The 27,120-nt window shown below is 40.5% G+C and overlaps 1 protein-coding gene across 2 annotated transcripts in view; it reads left to right on the top strand.

Moving 5' to 3' along the window:
* Positions 1–27,120, top strand: part of ST6GALNAC2 (ST6 N-acetylgalactosaminide alpha-2,6-sialyltransferase 2) — a 172,875-nt gene that overhangs the window by 110,020 nt on the left and 35,735 nt on the right. Inside the window, exons 3-6 of one of the 2 annotated variants that reach the window (XM_053709492.1) lie at positions 11,004–11,556; positions 15,993–16,052; positions 16,904–17,087; positions 22,671–22,833. In XM_053709492.1, coding sequence (XP_053565467.1) covers positions 11,004–11,556; positions 15,993–16,052; positions 16,904–17,087; positions 22,671–22,833 — 960 coding nt within the window. The remainder of the gene's footprint in view (positions 1–11,003; positions 11,557–15,992; positions 16,053–16,903; positions 17,088–22,670; positions 22,834–27,120) is intronic. The other variant, XM_053709498.1, reaches the window with a different exon arrangement.

Genomic DNA, 27,120 nt, shown 5'->3' with positions numbered 1-27,120 from the left:
TGCGATGCATCAATGCAAAATATATATAAATGCAAGTTCAAACGCTAGTTTGTTTGTTTGTTTTTTTAGGTATATGAATTATCTTTTATTCACCTCTTCTAATCTTTCTCCGTTACAAGAGCCAACTCCGCCCCATGTTGGATTTAGTTTTCATCTCAGTGACGTGTGCAGCAGTCCCACCTGCTGTATACGTCACTGCCTCTGCACGCTCCCGATAGGGCCATTAAAGAGCGCATGTGATTTTGATTTGTCAATGTTCAAAGTAAACATCGAATCCCAAGATTCATTGTTTACTTTGTTCACGTATATCGCACAAGAACGCCGTTGAACTTATGTTCCCCCTATCAAAAAGAGCATTGAAAGCCCGACAATTTAGATTAAGCGGAGTACGTGTGGACGTGCATTGTGTAAATAACATCTTGTTATTTATAACCTGCGGCTAAGGAATTTAGTTTGTGCATTCGCATAAGTAACCGCAACGCTATTGCCTCCCATAATGACGTGGGCAAACAAGCCCGTAGACACGCATTTTCATTGGACGTGTCAGAGATAATCATTTATTGCTGTGAGGGGGGCTGGCGGGGGATTGCAGTGAACATAGGGGTAAATTATAGATTATCTTTATATTTTACATAGACTACATTAGATGAAAATAGGATTGGAAATTGATTCAGTGACAAACTAATGGTTAGTAAACAATGTTAGAATAGTGTGTACCATTCCTTTAAGAAATTTGAGGTAAAATATCTTCCTTTTTTACATAGAGATGTTCAGGTGATATTTTCTAGTCCGCTTTTTACAGCTATGCTGCATCACTTTCATGTGTTTTAACATTTGGGTATCATGGGTATCATGGTCCCTTTAAGTACTAATTTTCAGCATAGCTGTTTTCAGGGTAAAAAGTGGCTTTAGATCATTACACCAGGGCAGGGCCGGACTGGGAATTCAGACCGACCCTGGAAATTTGTGTAGACCGGCCCTGCCCCAGCCCTGCCTTGAGCACAGTCATGCCCCCATCCGGCCCAGCCGTGGTAAAACTCCCATGGCCTCCAACCCAACCTGGTCCTTACTGTCTAACAGGCTTGGGAGGGCAGGCAGTGTAGGCAGTGCAGCAGCTGATCCAACCCCTAACAAAGGTGCTGCTACTGTCCTTAACTTACTTACTTAATACTCCTATTATCAAATTTTCTTTATCCTCTTCGTATCTTTATTTGAAAAGCAAAAATGTAAGTTTAGATGCCGGCCCATTTTTGGTGAACAACCTGGGTTGTTCTTGCCGATTGGTGGATAAATTCACCCACCAATAAACAAGTGCTGAGTTCTAAACCAAAAATTGTCTGGTTCCTTAGCTTAGATGCCTTCTTTTTCAAATAAAGATAGCAAGAGAATAAATAAAAATTGATAATAGGAGTAAATTAGAAAGTTGCTTAAAATTGCTTCTCTATCTGAATCACAAAAGAAAAAATTTGGGTTCAGTGTCCTTTTTAAGATGCTTGTGTATGTCGAGCTCCTCCCTGTGTTGCACCTGGCCGCACTGCTGGCCCATGTGGCCTCCTGCTTGGCTCCCTCCTGTCCCATATGTGGCTGTCAGCTCAGAGACCCTTAGATCATTGGGTCTATTGTGTTGGTCTCACTGTGTATAGAGAGATAAGATAAGGAGGTTTTTGTGTAAACATAGAAAGTAAAGCTAAGGTCTGCTCTTCTTGCAAGCTCAGCCCATTTAATTGGGTTGTGATTTCAGTTAGAATTGATAGCTATTTCATATACAAAAATATACCTAAGAGTGGTTTACCATACATTTTAAACTCTTCATCTGGCATAACAAGACATTGTAAACACATTAAAGGGAAACCAATTTTACAGTACTCTGTCCCTTTAAATTAACATTTAACATTTTGAGATTGCAATATAAAATGTTTAATTATAAATAACAGCAATATAATTTCATGTTTTTATTGTCCCCCTTTCGGATCATTTAAGTAAGAAAATTGTGAGTTTTCCAATTCCTGATAAAAGCGAAAGTACAGACCCTAGGCATTCTAGTGACCTATTTATAACTGTTTCATATTGGCCTCAGCAGAGAAAAACTTTGTGGTGCAAATTGCTTGTTTAAGACACTAACTTTACACTTAAAGGGACACTAAACCCATTTTTCTTTCTTTCATAGTTCAGATAGAGCAGCAATTTTAAGCAACTTTCTAATTTATTACTATTATCAATTTGTCTTTGTTCACTTGGTATCTTTATTTTAAAAGCAGGAATGTAAAGTTTAGGAGACGGCCCATTTTTGGGTTCAGAACCTGGGTTACGCTTGCTTATTGGTTGCTAAATGTAGCCATGATTAAGCAAGCGCTATCCAGGGTGCTGAACCTATAATAGGCCAGCTCCTAAGCTTTACACTCCTGTTTTTCAAATAAAGATACAAAGAGAACGAATAATTATTGCTAGAAGTAAATTAGAAAGTTGCTTAAAATTGCTGCTCTACCTGAATCATGAAAGAAACAAATTGAGGTAAAGGATTTTAAAGATTTAACCCCTAAACCCGTTCTTACCTTCTTCACCAGCCTCTTCTGGTTTCTTTAACAGTGCGTCATGGGCAGTGCACCAGGTTGCACCGTTAAACTACATGCAGTGCGCTCCCGCGCTGAGTAAAGCGGTCGACTACTTTACCCAGAGCAGGAGTGCGCTACCGATTGTGCTGTGATTAGACAGCGTCCATGACCAACTGTTGAAGAAACAACAAGAGGCTGGAAATGAAGGCAAGTACGGGTTTGGGGAGTTAAAACTTTACAATGCATTTTCTTTCATGTAACTGGTAAGAGTCCATGAGCTAGTGACGTATGGGATATACAATCCTACCAGGAGGGGCAAAGTTTCCCAAACCTCAAAATGCCTATAAATACCCCCCTCACCACACCCACAATTCAGTTGTACAAACTTTGCCTCCCTATGGAGGTGGTGAAGTAAGTTTGTCCTTGATTTTTTTCTGTGATATGCGCTTCTCAGCATTTTGAAACCCAATTCCTCTCAGAGTACAGTGCATGTCAGAGGGATGTGAAGAGAGTATCGCCTATTGATTTTATGGTTTTCCTCACAGGAAATCTTTTCAAAGCTTCTCTGTTATCGATCGTAGAGATTAATCTCCTACCACCTTTTTCAGATAGACGATATACTCTCATATTCCATTACCTCTAATGTTGCTGTTTCAGTACAGGTTTTCTGCTGTATGTGGATGCGTGTCTTTCGGTAAGTATGTTTTTATTTCTTAAAGACACTCTCAGCTATGGTTTGGCACTTTATGTATGTATTAATATAAAGTTCTAAATATATGTATTGTACTTATATTTGCCATGAGTCAGGTTTATGTATATTTCCTTTTGCATACTATCAGTTTCAAAATTGGGAAAACATATTTAGGAAGTTATTTTTAATTACCTGGGGTATAGTCTTTTTTTTCAAATTGACTGTTTTTTCATTAATTTTCGCAGGCAAAATTGGCACAAAGGTACGTTCGGTGTCGCAAATTCATCATTTCCAGCGTCTTATTTGACGCCAGGTTTCCTTGCACAAGGTTGCATCTGCCATGATGCGAGTTGCTTCATTTCCAGATGTTGTTAGCGCCAAAAAATTTCATTTTGCGGTGTGCGTCCTACTTGGCGCGAAATAATTTAATTATTTAAAACCCACCTCCTATATGCCTCTTGCCTTTTTTTATGCTCAGAGCGCTATGCTGTTTGCATTTTGTTCCCATTCCTAAAACTGCCAAATAAGGAAATTGATCATTTTGCTTTATATGTTGTTTTTTTTCTCTTACATTTGCAAGATCCATGCTGCCTGATAACAGTTCTACCAAAGCTAAGTGTATCTGTTGTAAGTTAGTGGAGATTCTATCTCCAGCTGTGGTATGTAATAGTTGTCATGATAAGCTTTTACATGCAGAGAATGTATCCATCAGTATTAGTACAATGTCTGTTGTTCCTTCAACATCTAATGTACATGATATCCCTGTGAATATAAAAGATTTTATTGCTGATGCGATTCAGAAGGCTTTGTCTGCTATTCCGCCTTCTAATAAATGTAAAAGGTCTTTTAAAACTTCTCATAAAGTTGATGAAATTTCAAATGACCGACAATATACTGAATTATCCTCCTCTGATGAGGATCTATCTGATTCAGAAGATCCTACCTCAGATATTGACACTGATAAATCTACTTATCTCTTTAAGATGGAGGATATTCGTTCCTTGTTAAAAGAGGTGTTGATTACTTTGGATATTGAGGAAACTAGTCCTCTTGATACTAAAACTAGTAAACGTTTAAATTCTGTTTATAAACCTCCTGTGGTTACTCCAGAGGTTTTTCCAGTTCCTGATACTATTTCTGATATGATTTCAAAGGAATGGAATAGGTCTGGTACTTATTTTATTCCTTCTTCTAGGTTTAAAAAGTTGTATCCTTTGCCAAAAGTTAGATTGGAGTTTTGGGAAAAAATCCCCAAAGTTGATGAGGCTATTTCTACTCTTGCCAAACGTACTACTTTCCCATGGAAGATAGTACTTCCTTGAAGAACCCTTTAGATAGGAAACTTTAATCTTATCTAAGGAAAGCTTATTTATATTCTGGCTATCTTCTCAGGTCTGCCATTTCTATGGCTGATGTTGCAGCTGCATCAACTATTTGGTTGGAAAGCTTAGCGCAACAGGAAACAGATCCTGATTTGTCTAGCATTGTTCGCTTGCTTCAACATGCTAATCATTTTATCTGTGATGCCATTTTTGATATCATCAAAATTGATGCTAGATCTATGTCTTTAGCTATTTTAGCTAGAAGAGCTTTGTGGCTCAAATATTGGAATGCTGACATGGTATCTAAGTCTAGATTACTATCTCTTTCTTTCCAAGGTAACAATTTATTTGGTTCTCAGTTGGATTCGATTATTTCAACTGTCACTGGGGGGTAGGGAGTTTTTTGCCTCAGGATAAAAGATCTAATGGTAAATCTAAAGCTTCTAATCGATTTTGTTCTTTTCAACAGAATAAGGAACAGAAAGCCAATCCTTCCCCCAAAGAATCTGGTTCCAATTGGAAACCTTCTTCAAGTTGGAATAAATCCAAGCCGTTTAAGAAACCAAAGCCAGCCCCCAAGTCTGCATGAAGGTGTGGCCCTCATTCCAGCTCAGCTGGTGGGGGGCAGATTAAAATTTTTCCAAAACATTTGGGCAGATTCTGTCCAAAATCAATGGATTCAGAGTATTGTCTCTCAAGGGGTATCGAATAGGATTCAAAGTAAGACCTCCTGTGAGAAGATTTTTTCTCTCACACGTCCCAGCAAATCCAGTGAAGGCTCAGGCTTTTATGAAGTGTGTTTCAGATCTAGAGCTTTCAGGGGTAATTATACCAGTTTCGTTTCAGGAACAGTGCCTGGGGTTTTATTCAAATCTATTCATTGTCCCAAAGAAAGAAAATTCATTCAGGCCAGTTCTGGATCTGAAAAGTTTGCATCATTTTGTAAGAGTGCCAACTTTCAAAATGGTGACTATAAGGACTATTCTGTCTTTTGTTCAGCAAGGGCATTATATGTCCATGATAGACTTACAGGATGCATATTTTCATATTCCGATTCATCCAGACCACTATCGGTTTCTGAGATTCTCTTTTCTAGACAAGCATTACCAATTTGTCGCTCTTCCATTTGGCCTAGCGACAGCTGCAAGAATTTTTTTTAAAGGTTCTCGGTGCCCTACTCTATGTAATCAGAGAACAGGGTATTGCGGGGTTTCCTTATTTGGACAATATCTTGGTACTAGTTCAGTCTTTATATTCTGCCGAATCTCACACAAATCAACTAGTGTTGTTTCTTCAAAGACATGGTTGGAGGATCAATTTACCAAAAAGTTCCTTGATTCCTCAGACAAGGGTCACCTTTTTAGGTTTCCAGATAGATTCAGTGTCCATGACTCTGTCTCAAACAGACAAGAGACAAATAAAATTGGTATCAGCTTGTCTGAACCTTCAGTCTCAATCATTCCCTTCAGTAGCTATGTGCATGGAAGTTTTAGGTCTCATGACTGCAGCATCGGACGTGATCCCCTTTGCTCGTTTTCATATGAGACCTTTCCAGCTTCGTATGCTGAATCAATGGTGCAGGGATTATACAAATATATCACAATTGATATCCTTAAATCCGTGTTCGACTCTCTCTGACTTGGTGGTTAGATCACCATCGTATAGTTCAAGGGGCCTCTTTTGTTTGTCCAACCTGGACTGTAATCACAACAGATGCAAGTCTTTCAGGTTGGGGTGCTGTCTGGGGATCTGACAGCACAAGGGGTTTGGAAATCTCAAGAGGCCAGGTTACCAATCAATATTTTAGAACTCCGTGCTATTTTCAGGGCTCTTCAAGTTTGGCCTCTGTTGAAGAGAGAACCGTTCATTTGTTTTCAGACAGACAAAACCACAACTGTGGCATATGTCAATCATCCGGGTGGGACTCACAGTTCCCTAGCTATGAAAGAAGTATCTCAGATACTTTCTTTGGCGGAATCCAGCTCTTGTCTAATTTCTGGGGTACATATCCCAGGTGTAGACAATTGGGAAGCGAATTATCTCAGCCGTCAGACTTTACATCCGGGGAGTGGTCGCTCCATCCAGATGTGTTTTTTCAGATTGTTCAGATGTGGGGTCTTCCAGAAATAGATCTGATGGCTTCACATCTAAACAAGAAACTTCCCAGGTACCTGTCCAGGTCCAGGGATCCTCAGGCGGAGTTGGTGGATGTGTTAGCAGTTCCTTGGTTTTACCAACCTGCTTATATCTTCCCGCTTCTAGTTCTTCTTCCAAGAGTGATTTCCAAGATCATCATGGAACATTTGTTTTTGTTTCTGGTAGCACCAGCATGGCCTCACAGGTTCTGGTATGTCTGTCTCAAGGGCCGTTTTTCCATCAGGATCTCAAATCATTAAATTTGAAGATATGGAAATTGAACGCTTAGTGCTTAGTCATAGAGGTTTCTCTGACTCAGTAATTGATACTATGTTACAGGCTCGTAAATCTGTTTCTAGGAAGATTTATTATCGAGTTTGGAAGACTTATATTTCATGGTGTTCTCATAAATTCTCCTGGCATTCTTTTAGAATTCCTAGATTTTTACAGTTTCTTCAGGATGGTTTGGAATAAGGTCTGTCTGCAAGTTCCTTGAAGGGACATATCTCTGCTCTTTCTGTTTTATTTCACAGAAAGATTGCTAAACTTCCTGATATTCACTGTTTTGTACAGGCTTTGGTCCGTATCAAGCCTGTCATTAAATCAATCTATCCTCCTTGGAGTCTTAATTTGGTTTTGAAGGCCTTACAGGCTCCTCCGTTTGAGCCTATGCATTCTTTGGATATTAAACTACTTTCTTGGAAAGTGTTGTTCCTTTTGGCCATCTCTTCTGCTAGAAGAGTTTCTGAATTATCTGCTCTTTCTTGTGAGTCTCCTTTTCTGATTTTCCATCAGGATAAGGCAGTTTTGCGGACTTCATTTAAATTTCTACCTAAGGTTGTGAATTCTAATAACATTAATAGGGAAATTGTTGTTCCCTCTTTGTGTCCTAGTCCTAAGAATTCTTTGGAGAGATCCTTACATTCTCTGGATGTTGTAAGAGCTTTAAAATATTATGTTGAAGCTATTAAAGATTTCAGGAAGACTTCTAGTCTATATGTTGTCTTTTCTGGTTCTAGGAAAGGTCAGAAAGCTTCTGCCATTTCCTTGGCATCTTGATTAAAGCTTTTTTTTTTTTTTTTTTTTTTTTTTTTTTATTGAGGTTCTTTGCAAAACAAACAGTTAGTGGTTGTCAATACATATTATAAGATAAAAAAATTGTTACAGGGTAAGCTACAAACATATCCATTAAATACATAATATATTTAAATGACAAATTACACTCTCAGTACAAACAGTAGATGCTGTTCAAACAGTGTACCCACCATGTGATTTGAGCGGCCACTCTTGGACCACAGAGATGCAGTAGATATACTGTAAGGTAGGTAAACATGAATGTGAAAGGGCCACTCATGGACCCCAAGTAAAGAACCCCTTTTTTTTTGTTTTGCTTTTTAACACAATATTTATAACAAGAACTAATTTTATAGCAGAATATTTAAATAGATAGTTGTGAGAATGGGTGTTGAGAGACTACACATCAGTAGGGTAAGCTTACCTTAGAAAAACCTAGGCTTCATAGAATTACACTGCTAAAGCCCTTAGATAATTTGCCATATACTGCTTAAAAGAGGCAATTGTATGAATCGCACTGGATTTCAATTTTATCTCAAAGCACGGTGTGAAGAATAATTTTCTAAAGTACGGTTAATTAAGTTGATAATTAGGCCAACCGCTTTCATCCTGTGTAAAGTGGGGACGAGCTCTGGTTATATCTAGCATGAACAAATACAGACTCTCAAATAAAAACTGGAGACCTGTATAAGATAAAAACTTGGTTACCATACAGTATGGTCAAATCTCTCTCTTCCTAAACTGCTCATAAACTATAGAACAACTAGTAATTATATTTATAGCCCAGGAATCGGACATTAGATAGCTGCTGGGATTCAAACATTCAATCTCAATACTAGGATTACACTTGACTAATCTTGACGCCCTGAACCTATAAAGAGTAGCATATGTGACATTGGACTGGTTTAAAATCAATAGGACATAGATATGTAAATATAATAAAATACAATATATTAGAGAATCGTGGTGACATAAGGCTGTCTTTTGAGGGGTTAGGAGAGCTAATCATAGTTAGTGGAATAAAGCTAAACAATGAGATAACTTAACAGTATGGTGCTGTCCATTTACAATGGGAACCAAGATCTCTGCCCCGGCCGCAGGCAGAATATTGATACTAGTCCTCAAAACACAATATTGTGTACTATGGATTACCTTAATAAATAAACTTTTAACTTTATTAGATCAAACATCAGTGAGAATTACGGCACCTCAACCTAGATAAAATGCATCTGTGCCTCATGTAATGCTTATTAGCTTATTGATAAAATATAAGTTTGTTGTAGGAAACATATCTATCTTTATAACTGTTATGTCTAAAACTGTAAGTCCTACCATGAGGATTCAACAAATAGATAATAATAACACTAAAATTTAGAAAAAACAGACAGGACATCAGCGTAGGGACTAACATGCCTCAGCTTCTCCAGTGGTCCCAGCTCGCTCTAAGAGTATTGCTGAAAACTGACTTTAAAGTTATACTAGAGAAAGAAACACCAAAGTTATAATACAGAAGCACAGCACTAAAATTTGCTTCAGAACGATGAACCCCACATGGCGATATCAGCAAACCAAGAATCTGATATCGGTTAGCAAATAAAAAACAGGTCATCCAATTCCGGATCTCGTCCTTCGGTTGTAATAGTCAGCTAGGATAAAACAAACCAAACCTCCCCAAGATGATCCGATTAGACTCCATTTTATTGGCCTTTTCACCACCTGCAACCGGACAATGAATGGAGCTGCAATAAAGAAGCCGTCATGCTGTATAAGGTCGGGTCTTGCTGTGGTTAGTAGCTGCAAGGAAGTGCTTCCAGGAACTCCAGCAAGGGTGTCCTTAAGTCCAAGAGTCCACACTTCTTGTGTTAATGTACAGTAGGAACTGCTCATAGGTAAGTGTTTTGTTGCATCTGTTAGGCTCGTTTGACGCCTGATGATATTCTCGGCAATAACAGCCGTCTTTCCTTTGCAGCGTGTCTCCGACTTTTTGAAGCCAGCTTCAGGGTCTTTTAAGAGTCCGACATTGGTCAGCGGCGGGCTCTGGACCCCCAGGGCACCATCACCCTTCATATAGTGTAAGGTTAGGACTGTTGATTTAGGCTGTGTGTAAGCACTCGCACTACCACCCGTGGGCTCTTTATAAAATGTTGCCTCATATGTCTTTAAATACCCTTCAAGCAGGCTGTATATATCTTCAATAATAGCCTTAGCGACCTCCATATTAAGCTCTCACAAAAGAGTAAAATGTAGACAGAAGTGTAGAATCTCAGGATGCTGCTGTAAATTATAGCACTGTAAGTGCCGCCTAACGACAGGGCCACAGGCACCCTGCCGGGGGGTATGATGAAGGCCGAGGTCTTGTAACGGCTCCAGGCGCCGATGCCAGCAGTAATTGTGGAAACACTAGGGGAAATAGATGCAGTGTATAAAATATAAGTCAGGTAGATAGGTGGATCGATCTATTCCAAGATGAATCTCTGCATTTATTAGAAAAAAACTGCAGCAGGACACAGCTATGCGACCAGTCACGGCCGCTGCCCGGAAGTTCCCCCCTTGATTAAAGCTTTTGATTCATCAGGCTTATTTGGAGTCAGGTCAGGCCCCGCCTCAGAGAATCACAGCTCATTCTACTAGATCAGTCTCTACTTTGTGGGCTTTTAAGAATGAAGCTTCAGTTGATCAGCAACTTGGTCTTCTTTGCATACATTTACTAAATTCTACTGTTTTGATGTATTTGCCTCTTCGGAAGCAGTTTTTGGTAGAAAAGTTCTTCAGGCAGCTGTTTCAGTTTGATTCCTCTGCTTATGTTTTAAGCTTTTTCTTTTCTATTATGACAAAACATGTTCCTTTTTTGATGCTTTTTACTCCTCACCCCGCTACTTTGGCTATTTATTAAACTGAATTGTGGGTGTGGTGAGGGGTGTATTTATAGGCATTTTGAGGTTTGGGAAACTTTGCCCCTCCTGGTAGGATTGTATATTCCATACGTCACTCGCTCATGGACTCTTACCAATATGAAAGAAATTAATTTATCAGGTAAGTTCTTACATAAATAATGTTTTTTTATTTTATTTTATTTTTTTGCATGTGTTGTTAGATTTAACGTTGACTGGCCCTTTAAACAAATAATTTAACTTTAAAAAATGCATCTTCATGTTGGCTAATTTTTGCTTTGAATGAATCGCATGAAATAATATGCAGCTGTATTCTTGACTTCTATCTTTATTGCAGAAGTCAAGAGTTGAATAATGATGACGTAAGGGAAAAGGATGAAAAAGTGAGAAAGAATGAAGAAAAGAGTCAAGATGAAGTAAGCAAGCAGAATGAAGAAAAGAGTCAAGATGAAGTAAAGAGGCAGAATGAAGAAAAGAGTCAAGATGAAGTAAAGAGGCAGAATGAAGAAAAGAGTCAAGATGAAGTAAAGAGGCAGAATGAAGAAAAGAGGCAGGATGAAGTAAAGAGGCAGAATGAAGAAAAGAGGCAGGATGAAGTAAAGAGGCAGAATGAAGAAAAGAGTCAAGATGAAGTAAAGAGGCAGGATGAAGTAAAGAGGCAGAATGAAGAAAAGAGTCAGGGTGAAGTAAAGAGGCAGAATGAAGAAAAGAGTCAGGATGAAGTAAAGAGGCAGAATGAAGAAAAGAGTCAGGGTGAAGTAAAGAGGCAGAATGAAGAAAAGAGTCAGGATGAAGTAAAGAGTCAGAATGAAGAAAAGAGTCAGGATGAAGTAAAGAGGCAGAAGGATGAAGGAAGGAGACAGGGTATCAGTGCAAGCTCTGAGCTAAAGGTAAGCAAAAGATCTCCAAACAAAATAAAATTAGATGACTTCCTACCAACACCCAACCCTTTCCACATCACACTCAGCTACACCCTAAACCAAACATCTTGACTCTACCCTGTACCACCCCTTAACCACAGCCACTGATCTCCCTGACTTAGCCTTTAGCTTCTCAGTCCCAGATTCTATGGGCCCCATGTATTAACCAGAATGCGGATAAGCTTCTTTAGAAGTTGTCTGCTCGCCTTCACTGCATATGGGCAGCGTATCTGGTCATCTGCTGGCCCGTATGTATCAATACACACTCTGATGAGTGCGCAATACCCTCCCCATCTCTGGCGTGACAGAAGGGTTTGTCAATCACCCAGAGCGAGTTCGGGGGATTTCTCTTTGTCACCTCTAATTACCACTGGTTCTTACACTGCGGGATGCAGACTCGCATGTGCACACTTGTCGCACAAGTGCTCCAGTGCAGTTTATGCTGCTTAGTACATGGAGCCCTCTGTCTGAGAAACGTTGTGCAGGGAATTCATATGATACCTCCTGGATTAGATCACTATGCCAATCCAAATCAATATAGTTTATCTCCCAAAATTTCCAAGATGACTTCCAGGACTGGAAGGATTAGGATGTGTGAAGTTGACTTTTGGGTGTCCTGTGGGCTTAGTAGAGACTGAGTGGAAAGAGTCACATACTCTGTGGGTATTTTTGGACATTGGGATTTGGCTGATGAGTCGGGGTAGGACTAGGGCATATTCTAGGCCAGCGATGGTGAACCACTGGCACGCAGAGGCCTGTTGGCTTGCAAGCCAAACGTTTACCACATTGTGCATTCTGTTGCATACCTGCTCGTGGCTGTAGAAAAGTCTGCATCAGTCATCCAGCTTATGACTGACCGCTTCCGCCGGACGTAACTGCAGGCACAAGGGAAGGCGGGAAGTAAAATGCAAATTAAAAACACTTTGTTAGGAGCAGGAAATTGGAAAGTCGGTTGTCTATTTTTATAGTACAAGTAACAGAAAAGCATGTAGATGTCATGTGCGCGTTCTATTTTTTTTATGTATCGCATTTACCATCTACATCAACTATTAACTTTAAATTGATCACAGAGACTCTCAGCATTATTTTTTGGTTATTTACGTGCATTACTGTTTGTAGGAATCCCCTTTTATCAACACTGAATCATGTTAAAGGGACACTGAACCCAATTTTTTTCTTCTGTGATTCAGATAGAGCATGCAATTTTAAGCAACTTTCTAATTTACTCCTATTAGCAAATTTTCTTCATTATCTTGGTATCTTTATTTGAAATGCAATAATGAAAGTTTAGATGCTGGCCCATTTTTGGTGAATAACCTTGGTTATTCTTGCTGATTGGTGGATAAATTCATCCACCAATAAAAAAGTGCTGTCCAGTGCTGAACCAAAAAAGAAGCTTAGATGCCTCCTTTTTCAAATAAAGATAGCAAGTGAACGAAGAAAAATTGATAATAGGAGTAAATTAGAAAATTTGGGTTCAATGTCCCTTTAATGAGATTCTCATATAATTATTATACTATTCTTCTCCCTCTCCCTTTTTTTAGCTGCTATTCTGTATATTGGACTAGTATTCCCAATATATTAGCATGAGCCACTGTAGCTGTCTGGCAGTGAGAGTCTTAAGCATTGGGGATATTTACTCAGAATTGATTTAAAAGTGGTCTAGTTTGGGTTGGTGATTACTATAATTGGATTATTGAGTCGTTAATGGAGGAATATTCTTACATATGAAAGTGTTGGAATGTTTGACTAAGGTGCTACCATGAGCTATACATACAATAACAAAATAGACCCTACATTTGTTTTTACTATAATGAAGTTTGTATTTAGATATTAGAGTTGATGGTCAAGCTTTTTACAATAAAAACTGCTTGTATCATTGACCTTTTTTTTTTTTAAAACCAACTTTATAGCTTAATCATCTTGATACAAAATGAGATTCAATTGGTTGCAAGACGCAGCTCAATATAATATGTACACAATAAAGAAAAATAAATCTCCAAACCAAAAATCAATAATTAACCCATGTCGTAGTAAAAGTTCCTTCCAGGATCAGTTTCATAAATGGTATAGAGTTCTTAAGGGTGTAATAAATTGTCTTTGAGTTGCTAATGGCCAAGATTGTATAAATTTTAGCCATTTAGCGAAAAACTTCCTGCGATGTCTCTCAGCTAGAAGTTTATTATCCTGTAATTCTACCATCATTTGTAATTTCATAGAATCTGCAAACTCAACGATAGTTGGAACTTTAGGTAGTTTCCATTTCTTTAATATTATATTGCGAGCTGCCAAAATAGCCATATGCGTTAACTGTTGATCACCAAGCTGTCTGTGGTCATGATGCATAAAAAATATATATTTTGGAGTGAGCACAATTTTAGATTGCAGGAATTTATTAAGCCAGAAGTTTACTTTACCCCAAAACTGTCTAATTTTAGGGCATGCCCATAAACAATGTACTATGTCTGCCTTTTCAGGGTTACATTTAAAACATCTACATTTAGGCTCATTGCGGACCCACTTATTAATCCTATCTCGGGTCAGATAATAGTTGTTTAATCATTTCGAGTGTGATTCCCTCCAGCCAGTTATTGTTGTGGCTGACTCACATAGATTTATGCTTTTCCTAATATCGCCTTTCTTTATATTTGGAAAGTATCTCTGGAAGCTCTCTGTTATTTTGTTTATATGTTAAAGACCCAACTTGGAATACAATGCTTCGTACCAATATGCCACCAATCTTATACCTGCTATATAAATATTGATTCCTATCTCTATCTCCTGGAGATTCCAATCATAGCCTTTGGGATAGGATATTGATGCAAGAAAACTTTTTACTTGGAGATGAGCATAAAAGTTTTTAGGAGGGAGATGATATTTATACGAAATTACTTGATAAGTTTGGATTGCACTATTGTCCTCTTTAATCAATTGTGAGAAATAGATTAGTCCTCTATCACGCCATTCTCTAAAAACTTTGTTATATATGCCGGCTAGAGAGAAATCTGAGGTGCCAATAATTGGTAAGTTTCGAGATTTTTGAAAATCTGCCCCCGTTATCGTACAATTTTTTTGCCAGGCTAAAATTATGTTAGAGAATGTCAGCGAGTGTTTAATATTGAAGGGTAGTTTGGCATATTTGTGGTGTAAGGCAGCTTTTAAACTGAAGGGTGCAATTAAATCTGTCTCTATGTCATAGTAGGTAATGTACTGTGCTTCTGCAAAAACAGTCTGGTGAGATTTCTCCATTAACTAAAAGTTGAGATCTAGGCGCCTTATATATTAAATTAATTATGTTTACCAAATTACCAAAAAATCCAAACTGTGAAAGGGTTGTCGGTATATGATCCCATATAATGGAATCAAGCGCTTTTTCAGCGTCTATCGTAACTAATGCTAGATCGGTTTTAAAATGCTTATCTGATTTATGGATTTTATTATAGTAATGCCCAAGAGTTAATAAGACCCTACGTATATTCCTGGCGGGATTCCTGCCAGGCATAAAACCTGTCTGATCCGGCTTGTATCATTGACCTTTTTACTGTGTTTTTCTTTAGAGCCAAAATCAGTTTATTATGTCAGACAGTTGTATGAAGTGTTTTTCTAAAAAACGAAATAAAAAATTCAGGTTTAGAGTGATAGATCTAGAGCATGAGATTTTAAACAACTTTCTAATTTAATTCTATTATCAAATATTCTTTGTTATCTTGGTATCTTTTGTTTAAAAGCAGGGCAGGGATGTAAGCTCAGGAGCGTGCACCTGTCTGGACCACTATATGGCAGCTGTTTTTCAAGAATGTTATCCATTTGCAAGACCATTAGATGGCAGCACTATATCCTGCCATGTAGTGCTCCAGATGCCTACCTAGGTATCTCTTTAACACAGAAAATCCTAGGAACAAAGCAAATTTGATAATAGAGGTAAATAGGAAACTGTTTCTGAAATGGTACGTTCTGTCTGAATCACAAAATAATATTTTTGAGTTTCATATCCCTTTAATTGCAGTATTGGCACTTTGAGATAAATAAGTTGCTTTCGTGTTGCAGTTTGGGCGCCAAAAGGTTTCGCCATCACTGTTCTATGCTTTCCTGGTTTGACTTTGAAAACTGAAGCACTTGCATAAAAAAATACCACAGTACGTGAGATGCTTAGGAGCTCTGACATCTATCACCCTGACAAACTCTGTAGCCATATTTTCAGTGCAACAATGTTAAAACGTATCCACTTTTGTATATTCTCATCTGTTCATCACCCAAATCCCTTGTTTCCATGGATAACTGCAAGATAAACAGGGGAGGTGCAAAAACAGACAAATATTAATGCCGACAAATAAATACAGTCACAGTTCTCTAACTCTCTAAAGCAGGTATATAGCTAGGTAAATAACTGAACATTTTTATTAAAGGTACATGAAAGTCAAAATGGGAAGGTGCTGACTTTCAACAAAGGAGACCAAGAGAAAAAGGTAAATGTTATAATTGAAGTAAAATGGAAACTTTTTTTTGAGATGGTACAACTCCAAATCATTAAAGTTTAAAGGGACAGTCTACTCCAGAATTGTTATTGTTTAAAAAGATAGATAATCCCTTTATTACCCATTCCCCAGGTTTGCATAACCAACACTGTTATATTAATATATGTTTTACCTCTGTTATTACCTTGTATCTAAGCCTCTGCAATCTGCCCCCTTATTTCAGTTCTTTTGTCAGACTTGCATTTTAGCCAATCAGTGCTGACTCCTAGGTAACTCCATGTGCATGAGCACAATGTTAACTATATGGCACATGTGGATTAACACCCTCTAGCAGTGAAAAAACTGTTAAAATGCATTCAGATAAGGGGCAGCCTTCAAGGGCTTAGGAAAAGGTAAATGTGTTAATAGACGTAAAATGGAAACTTTTTTAGATGGTACAACTCCAAATCATTAAAGTTTAAGTTTCTTTTGCTTTTGCTCCTCTCTCCTAAACGTCAAGGGTGCAGGAGCTATGGATGGCGACTTCACATTCTGTCACTACCATGATAATGAATTGCAGATGACACATTTGGTAGTGCAGCAGTAATCAGTGGTTGCATAGCAGCCCTCCCGGCCAGAACCTCCACTTATAATATAAGAAAACAATGCGCAGCGCTTATGACCTTTGCCTCAGTATGTATCTGGTTAATATCTTTGGTATCTGTATTTTGCAACATATTAAAACATACTTAGTTCAGTATATTATTTATGTGGTTTACAAACCTACTTACACATACCTGCTGCATTCCCTTGCTTTGCAGCAAAGTATCCATCTCATAATCTTCCTTTGTTTGTCTCACCAGGTTCTCTCCAGCACATCCTGCTCCACAGCCCTCCAGCTGCGGGTAAAGGATGATTCAGTACTTGGAAAGATGTTTGATTTTGAGGTGCCCCTACTGATGTGGGACACTCACATGACTGAGAATTCATGGGGCAATCTCTCCAAGAAACCTGTGCCATATGGCTGGAAAGATTTGCCTAAGCAAGGTAGGACCATAGTGTACTGCTGCTTTTCTGCCAATAGTGATGCTATATGCAGTATAGCCAGCGATAGCGCATGCACTGAGCAGTTGTATAGCCAGCGATAGTGCATGCACTGAGCAGTTGTATAGCCAGCGATAGTGCATGCACTGAGCAGTTGTATAGCCAGAGATGGCGCATGCACTGAGCAGCTGTATAGCCAGCGATGGCGCATGCACTGAGCCGTTGTATAGCCAGTGATGGCGCATGCACTGAGCAGTTGTATAGCCAGCGATAGTGCATGCACTGAGCAGTTGTATAGCCAGAGATGGCGCATGCACTGAGCAGCTGTATAGCCAGCGATGGCGCATGCACTGAGCAGTTGTATAGCCAGCGATAGCGCATGCACTGAGCAGTTGTATAGCCAGAGATGGCACATGCACTTAGCCGTTGTATAGCCAGAGATGGTGCATGCACTGAGCAGTTGTATAGCCAGAGATGGCGCATGCTCTAAGCAAAGAATTCTAACCACGTGAGTATTGGCATTGTGTAGCCCATTAACAAATCTAGACAGAGGGCTTGCATCTCCCTCATGGTTTTCAATGCAGCAAAGGATTCTGGGTAAGACATGCAAATGAGGTACACAATGAATCCCCTTTTTACTTCAGTCTGCTTATAGGCAGACTCCCTTTATGCCATATCATCGCTGTATACACAGATTTTAAGGTTAGCTAGGGTTAGTACAGTGAGTCAGACCATCCTAGGACAGATGTTACATGGTATTCGCCATTGTAGGCGCAAGCACTGACCAGTCATATAGCCAGGGATGACGCATGCACTGAGCAGTTCTAAAACCAGTGATGATGCATGCACTGAGCAGTCGTATAGCCAGGTATGACGCACGCAATGAGCAGTTGTATAGCCAGTAATGATGCATGCACTAAGCAGTCGTATAGCCATAGATGGCGCATGCACTGAGCAATTGTATAATCAGAGATGGTGCATGCACTGAGCCATTGTATAGCCAGTGTTGGTGCATACACTCTGCAGCTGTAAAGCCAGTAATTTCACATGTACTGAGAAGCTGTATAGCCATTGATAGCACATGCACTGAGCAGCTCTATAACCAGTGATGATGCATGTACTGAGCAGTCGTATTGCCAGAGATGGCGAATGCACTGAGCAGTTGTATAGCCAGAGATGGCGCATGCACTGAGCAGTCGTATAGCCAGAGATGGCGCATGCACTGAGCAGTCGTTTAGCCAGAGATGGCGCATGCACTGAGCAGTCGTATAGCCAGAGATGGCGAATGCACTGAGAAGTCGTATAGCCAGAGATGGCGCATGCACTGAGCAATTGTATAGCCAGAGATGGCGAATGTACTGAGCAGTCGTATAGCCAGAGATGGCGCATGCACTGAGCAATTGTATAGCCAGAGATGATGCATGTACTGAGCAGTCGTGTAGCCAGAGATGGTGCATGCACTGAGCAGTCGTTTAGCCAGAGATGGCGCATGCACTGAGCAGTTGTAAAGCCAGAGATGGTGCATGCACTAAGCAGTCGTTTAGCCAGAGATGGTGCATGCACTGAGCAGTCGTTTAGCCAGAGATGGTGCATGCACTGAGCAGTCGTTTAGCCAGAGATGGCGCATGCACTGAGCAGTTGTAAAGCCAGAGATGGTGCATGCACTAAGCAGTCGTATAGCCAGAGATGGTGCATGCACTGAGCAGTCGTATAGCCAGAGATGGTGCATGCACTGAGCAGTTGTAAAGCCAGAGATGGTGCATGCACTAAGCAGTCGTATAGCCAGAGATGGCGCATGCACTGAGCAGTCGTTTAGCCAGAGATGGCGCATGCACTGAGCAGTTGTAAAGCCAGAGATGGTGCATGCACTAAGCAGTCGTATAGTAAGAGATGGTGCATGCACTAAGCAGTCGTATAGTAAGAGATGGTGCATGCACTGAGCAGTCGTATAGCCAGAGATGGCGCATGCACTGAGCAGTCGTATAGCCAGAGATGGCGCATGCACTGAGCAGTCGTATAGCCAGAGATGGCGCATGCACTGAGCAGTCGTATAGCCAGAGATGGCGCATGCTCTGAGCAGTCGTATATCCAGAGATGGCGCATGCTCGGAGCAGTCGTATAGCCAGAGATGGTGTATGCTTGGAGCAGTTGTATATCCAATGATGGCGCATAAACTGAGCAGTTGTATAGCCAGAGATGGTGTATGCACTGAGCTATATAGATACATACAGTGATAGAATGTGTCATTTCTATATAGCCCACAGACAAGAGAGGCCATATATAGTCTGCACCAATACATGCAATCCACTATACAAAGAATTCTAACCACGTGAGTATTGGCATTGTGTAGCCCATTAACAAATCTAGACAGAGGGCTTGCATCTCCCTCTTGGTTTTCAATGCAGCAAAGGATTCTGGGTAAGACATGCAAATGAGGTACGCAATGAATCCCCTTTTTACTTCAGTCTGCTTATAGGCAGACTCCCTTTATGCCATATCATTGCTGAATACACACATTTTAATGTTAGCTAGGGTTAGTACAGTGATTCAGGCCATCCTAGGACAGATGCTACATGGTATTTGCAACGCTGCGTGGGATAAATCACTGCTGGGTGAAGTTGGTTTCCTGGCAAAATACAACGAAGCACAAAATTTAGAGAGAATAACTCATTGTGTAGCCCTTTAACAAACCTTAGCTAAGCTTAAAATCTCTGTATACAGTGATGCTATGGCCTAAAAGGAGTCTGCCTTAAAGCAGACTGACATAAAAAAGTGAGTCATTGTAAACCTCATTTGCATGCATACATACACACACACACTTGCATAGATACATATATACACACACACACATACTGTATATATACTGTGACGTGTCACCAAGATCTGAGGGCCTGTTATGGAACATTCTTTGGGCAGGAGGTACATGGGCTTAAGGATACCCAGAGACTGCATGGAAATGTGGAATTGTATATGCTGGAGACCCCAAGTACTTTCATAACTATGTCTTATGTCCATGTCACCCTGTATCCTTAAATACAGGATGGGTACAGGGTGTGAGTGCCCCTTGTGGGAGCAATTGTGACTCTATAAACCAAGTGGGCATAAAGGACTTAATAATTAAGAGCTGTTTTTGTATTTTATTTATGTTTCAAATCTGAATGTGTCTCAGGAGTCTGTCTGGGTATACTGATTGTGTTCCTGTGTGATTATTTTAACTAGACTGCCCAAAATAAGATTGTCTGAGTAAACTTTCCTCCCCAGTTAATTAACTTGATATGTTAATCTGTTTTACCTGTGAATAGGCAATTGTTAGAGGTTTGATGTATTGTTCATATGTTTGCTTTACTGTTTAACCAATGCACTCTGTAACCTGAAGCTCTGTGACTCTGGAATGCCAGGGTGTATAAATTTGTGTGCTGCTTTTAAATAAAGTGTTCATTTTGTGTTCAGACCACTGAGTATTGCCTCAGTTCTGTTCCCCTCCATAACTTTAGACTGCGGTCAAAGGGAGATACCAGGAGCTATTGCTCTGGATAAAGGGATGTCTAGAACAAGGGAAATGTTCTGACGGAGGTACTCATTCGGGGTACCAGGTGGTCCGTCACATTTGGTGGCAGAGGTGGGATTGATTTCTTGTCCTGCTGACAGAGGAGGAGCGGCACTGTCACCCGCAGCTATGGAAGCGGAGCTCCTATGGCGAATGCAGCAAGTGCTGACCCACCTTGACGAACCTGTTTCTGCACAGGACAAGCTGGGTTGGAGGGATGTGCTGCCTAGCTATCAGTACCTAAGCAGCACTACAAAGATACGCCAATGGCAGCCAGTGAAGGATCGCAGAAAGACGATTATAGATGATGCAGAGTGCGGAGAAGGTTGTCAATCTACGGAGCCAACCCATCTGAAGCAGTAGTCCTGGTAACGAACGCCGAGGTGGTGAAGCAGATCACCAGGTATTGGAATATTTGGACAGCTGAGATGCTGGGATCAGATACCTCTAAATGGGAAGTTCCGATATGGGACTTCGAGCGGCAGGTCAATGTCGCCCTTGCTGTTTTGGGAGGGCCAGTTCCAGAGGAGATGTTCCTGGAATGGAGAGCCCTGAATCGGCTAGTAAGATGCCATGGAGAATTGGTATGGCTGCAGAGGCAAAGTCCTGCCCTCCCCAGAACAGCGCTTCGGGGACCAGGTGAACTTGCGGCTCTGCTTACTGAGAGGACAACCCACAGGTGAGGGGATAGCCAGACTGAAGTGTCTGGTGCAAAGAGAGGTCGAGCTCGAGAATCGGTACATAGCGTTCTATTGGTTTGCAGACAGGTGGCATTCAAGGGCAGGAACGCACTATTCCCCGGAAGGTGTTAACTTTGGTGGCCCCGGATTATTATGTGAAGCATTTGAGGAGAAAGTTGACTTTGGCAGTCCCGAGGGATATCGATTCTGGGACATTCAAAGCAAGAGGCAGGAGCTGTTATAGCCATCGGAAGCACTTGCCTTAGAGCCTGACCTGACATGGCTTATCTATCAGGAATGGTACCTTGAGGTGGATTACCTAGAACTGCTGGAAAGTGGTCCTTTACTTACTTCAGAGGCAGCGGATCTAGTGGACTTCATATCAACAGATGTTGGTCTGGGAGGTGTGGATGAGACAGTGGTCTCCCCACGTGGAGTGCAGGGATACGGGACAGTCGGCCCAGATCCCCAAACCCCTGGCATGGGGACCATAGTCACCCTTTTATCTCCCCAGCTGGACCCAGAGATTATGGATCTAATTGACTTTTCCTCTGAGGTGTCGGATGCGGATTACCCAACAGAAGAGCAGGCAACAGGACAGTGTGTTGTTGGCCTCTGACCACCCCTAACTGGCACCCCAGAAAACAGGAATGACAGTCTCACGCTGGCAGAGGGACCGGAGGAGCATGCAGCAATCCCAGCGGAGGAGCTGAAATTGGGACAGAGAGATGGTGGCCTCTCTCTGCAAGCTATGGGAGATTCCTATCCAGTACAAGTGGATGGGACTACAATCTCCACCTGTATTCTCAAGGGATGCTGGGCAGTTGGCCCAGATCCGCAAAGGCATGTTGGAGTGAGCCCAGCCACCCTGTCTTCTCTCCAACGACTGAAAGGACTCCAGGGAGAAGGGACAGTCGGCACTTTTCCACAGCAGCGGGTATGTTCTATGAGAGAGGCAGAGGTTGGCTGGGTGATTGATATATATACTGTATATATACATGCACAAATATACACATGCGCGCACACACACACACATAGATACATGTATGCACAAATCTCTATAACAATGAGGTTCCTTATTTTCACGCTGCCCTCCCCCACCCATTCCACACCCTGATCCTATGCCCTGCCCTTGCCCCTCAGAGTGTTAACCATGGAGCCAATATAATAATAAGAGAAGAGGGCATATGATTTAACTGTTTCTGTCCTGTTGTGTAATATGTTGTTGGGTGCATTAAATGTGTTAGTTTTGCTTTTTTAAACTTAAACTTAAAGTGCCAGTATTTCTATGCAAAAAGTGCCATTAACCACAGTGAGCCAGTATTTATATGATACCATGTGTGTTCTTTCTTCATCAAGATATTGCCTCTACCCTGAAGGCGCTAAATGACTCTGCAAACCAAGGCATGTTTGACTGGCAGCGCCCTCAGGGGTGCGTGAGCTGTGCTGTGGTGGGGAATGGGGGCATCCTCAATGGGTCGCGTAAAGGTAGTGAAATCGACCAGCATGATTATGTATTCAGGTAAGAGGATTTCTGTAACCATCACTGTAGCCTTTAAAGGGACAGTAAATACCCTGTAATAAAGACATTTTTGTTGTGTTGCTCTAAAATAACATATCAGCCAAGTCTTAACATTTTTAAAACAACTGGAATTAATTTGCAACAACCACACTCTGCCCACCATTTGCCTTATTTGGAAGAGCAAATCTCTGCTTTAGTCTGCAGACAACAAGCCAAGTCATGGTCATAAAGTTAGTAAAAAGTACTTTGTTTTGCAGTTGTTATCTGTTAGAGCCAATTAGTGAAAGATGTTTAGTAGGGTTAGCCTTGAAAAGTCAGGAAGGTGCTTTCTTTCTTAAAGGTGATTAGAGTCCATGATCTATTACTCCTGGGAATTATTCTCCTGGTCACTAGGAGGAGGTAAAGGTCCCAAAACTCAGAGCGCTTAAAACTCCTCACTGGAAACAAGTCTTGTCTTTGCCTTCTCAGGAGCAAGGTGAAGAAGGTAGGTGCTTGTGAGAAGGGTGCTCAGACTGATTTGAGGCCCTGTTTCCCCTCAGACAGCTACTGTCTGGACAGAGCGATGTCTTTAGTGTATGGGTAGTGGCAAAAGAACACCTTATGAGAGTTAGCCACAGGTGTCGCAGGGACCGGTCCAAAGCCTCCTCCTGTTGGTTCAAACATATACTTTATACATTTAGATCCTCTGCTGGATGGGCTATCTACTGAAAGCAGTTTCTGCTGCTTATGGTAAGTCCAGTAGTATGGGTGCCTATCAGGTAAGTGTGGGGGTTGTCATTGGCACATGCTTAGCCTGTAGGTTATTGGTATGTACTATCTTATGTATATCATAGCCTGGGGAACATTATGTCAGGCATTTTAGGCTTGGGCATAAGTACCTTATTTCACCATATAGTAGGCCTTGAGGTGCATTAAAGGGATAGTCCAGTCAAATGTAATCTTTCATCATTCAGATAGAGCAGCAATTTAAAGCAACTTTGTAATTTACTCCTATTACCAATTTTTCTTCGTTCTCTTAGTATCTTTATTTGAATGTAAGCTTGGGAGCCGGCCCATTTTTGGTTCAGTACCTGGGTAGTGCGCTCTGATTGGTGGCTACAGAAAGTGCTACCCAGGTCTGAACCAAAAATGGGCTGGCTTCTATGCTTACATTCTTTCTTTTTAAAATAAAGATACCAAGAGAACAAAGAAAATTTGATAATAGGAGTAAATTAGAAAGTTACTTAAAATTGCATGCTCTATCTGAATCATGAAAGTTTAATTTTGACTAGCCTATTCCTTTAAGTATTTGTTAACACATGCTTATTGGATTATTTGTGCGCGTCTGTTGTTTGCGTGTCGGCCTTCACAACCCATTCCCTAGCTTTTAACAACAATAGACTGCTAATTCATGTGGGCCATATAGATAACATTGTGCTCTCTCCCGTGGAGTTGTGGATGACACTGCACTAATTGGCTAAAATGCAGAAGAAGCTTAGATACAAGATATTCACAGAGGTAAAATGTATATTAATATAACCATGTTGGCTGTGCAAAACTGGGGAATGGGAAATAGTTATTATCTTTCTTTTTAAACAATAACATTTTTGGAGTAGACTGTCCCTTTAAGTAAGGCCCTGGATCTTCTTTTTTTCTCCTGAGGGTGAAGTGTTTTCAGATAATCAAGAGTCCGATTATGATCAAGATTCTGAATATTCCTTTTTTTTTTTGTTTAAGCTTGAACACCTACATCCTCTTTTAAGAGAAGTGTTATGCACTTTAAGAGTTCCGGTTTTCTAAGGATAAGTCTGTTAAACAGCTGGATTTCATTTTTAAACATTGATTCTGTTAAGTGTCCTAAAGTATGATTTCTAAAGAGTGGTCTAAGCCTGGTATCCCTTTTTTATCCTACTCAAACATTTAAAGGATGTTTCATTTGCCTGCTTCTAATTTAGAGCTTTTAGAAACTATTCCTTAGGTGGTTGGGGCTATTTCTTTTTTGGCTAAACATACTAGTCTACTATCCCTTTTGAGGATAGTACCACTTTTAGAGGCCCCATGAATAGGAAATTAGAGTATTTTCATAGAGACGCCTTTTGTAGCAGTCTCTACTCTTTGGTGTGAGGGTTTATTTGAGCAACTCTCTGAGTAATTTGCTGGTGAAGAGTTAACTAATCAATTACAACTCTTAAAGACAGCTCTTGCTTTTATTTCTGATGCTGTTGTTGACATCATTAAACAATCATTAAAAAGTCCAAACTGTATGGTGGGCGGAGCTAGCCTCTAGAGAGAACAGACGCATTTTCCATGAGCTCCCTCTTATAGCCATAATTTACTTATATTCCACTGAGATCTCTACTATATTACCTACTACAACTTTATTCACAAATTATAGGGATCTCAGGGATTGCACATTTGAGCAGTATTGATGAGCGGGAGCTCCACCGCTACACTCTCTTATGAAGCGGGCCTGATCAACTACAGCACCGAGCAGTTATTGCGGACCTACTCTTCGTACTCAACAGAACGCTTTCATGCAAACTTCAGTCGAGAACACATTCATAATGGAAGCAGATAGATATGTCCCACCTGATCTCCGAAGTGTATGATCTGCAAATACCTGGTGCATCAATGACTTATAGGTTCTGCCCTGGTCTGCTGAGAGCTCAGATAGCGGCCTAGCCCGAAGATCTCAATACCCCTCCCCGGTAACCCGGGTTAAGCAGAATTCTTCCAACTGCTTCAAAGCACTACATTATTCACCATATACAGCCCCTGCCTTCTACTGTAACATGGAGTTAGCTAAGCTCCTTTTTCAAGACTTAAGCTCTTGCTTAGACTGCCACCATGTGAACTGCATAAGTATGCTGAAGACTGCAGTAAGTCTACTCCCCACTACCAACGTTAATAATAATTGGTCCACTCAATGCATTGTCCTGGGGACATCTTTTGTCCATCCATATTGAAATGTGATCTTGACAGCTGCAATTCTCTCAGGTTGGGGTGCAGTCTGGGGGTCACAGAGAGTTTGGTTACTTCTGGAGGCGGAGTTGCCTATAAATGTTCTGCAATTTTCTGGGCCCTTCAGTTTTGGCCTTTCTGGGAAAAGAGAGACTTATCTGCGTTTCCAGTTAGACAATGTCACAGCAGTGGCTTTCATCAATTATCAAGGGGAAACTTGCAGTTCCCTGGCGATGAGGGAGGTTCCCCAAATTCTGACTTGGGCAGAAAGTAATTACTGTATATTTTCTGTAGTTCAAATTCCAGTTGTGTGCAATTTGGAAGCAGACTTTCTTATTTATCAATCCCTTCACCCAGGGGAATGGTTTCTTCATCTGGAAGTCTACAGTCAGATTGTAGACCTATAGACTCTTTTGGAAGTGGATCTGATGGCTTATCATTTAAACAATACCCCCCTTGATATTTTGTGAGGTCCAGGGATCCTCGGGCAGAGTTTGTGAATGCTCTAGTAGCTGGTTGTTTTTAGTGGCTTACTTTTTCTGCCACTTGTTCTGTTACCAAGGGTATTGGCCAGTATTAAGCAAGAGATATAATCAGTAATCCTGATTGTTCCAGCTTGGTCTCACATGACTTGATTTCCAGATCTGGTGCAGATGTACATTTGTTCTTCAAGGCTTCTTTCTCTGCTTCATGCTCTTTATCTCAAGATCCTTTTTTTTCATGAGGATTTAAAATCTCTAAAGTTGATGGCTTGGAGATTGAAAGCTTAGTTTTTAGACAGAGAGGTTTTTCTGATTCTGTCATTTTGGTTCAGGCCTGTAAACCTGTGTCAAGGAAGATTTATCACAAAGTTTGGAGGGTTTTTACTCCCTGGTGTGTGGAACATGGGTTCAGTTGGTACTCCTTTTAGAATTCCTAGAATTCTTCAATTTCTTCAATATGGTTTGGCTAAGGGTTTATTTGCTAGTTATTTTAAGGGTCAGATATCTACTCTTACTGTCGTCTTTCACAAGAAGATTGCTGAATATTCAGAATTGTATTCATGCCTTAATCATGATTAAGCCTGTGATTAACCAATTTCTCTCCTCTATGGAATTTTATTTGTTTTTTTCAGAGTTTTTGCAGGTTCCTAATTTTTTAACCTATCTTTTGGATATGTAGTTTTTGTCCTGGAAGGCTTTGTTTCCTTTGACTATTTCTTCTGATTTTCATCCTTATCTTGTTTTTTTTTATCCAGGATAAGGCAGTTTTGATAAATGTTTGACCTTTTGCCTAAGGTGGTTTCTGCTGCTAATATCAATCGTGAGATTGTTGATTTCTTTTGTTGTCCTAATCCAAAGAATTCCA

This window comes from Bombina bombina, chromosome 1 (genome assembly GCF_027579735.1).
Source record: "Bombina bombina isolate aBomBom1 chromosome 1, aBomBom1.pri, whole genome shotgun sequence".
Classification (NCBI taxonomy): domain Eukaryota; kingdom Metazoa; phylum Chordata; class Amphibia; order Anura; family Bombinatoridae; genus Bombina; species Bombina bombina.
The sequence above is the reverse complement of the archived record's forward strand: the minus strand, read 5'-3'. Positions and strand labels throughout refer to the sequence as shown.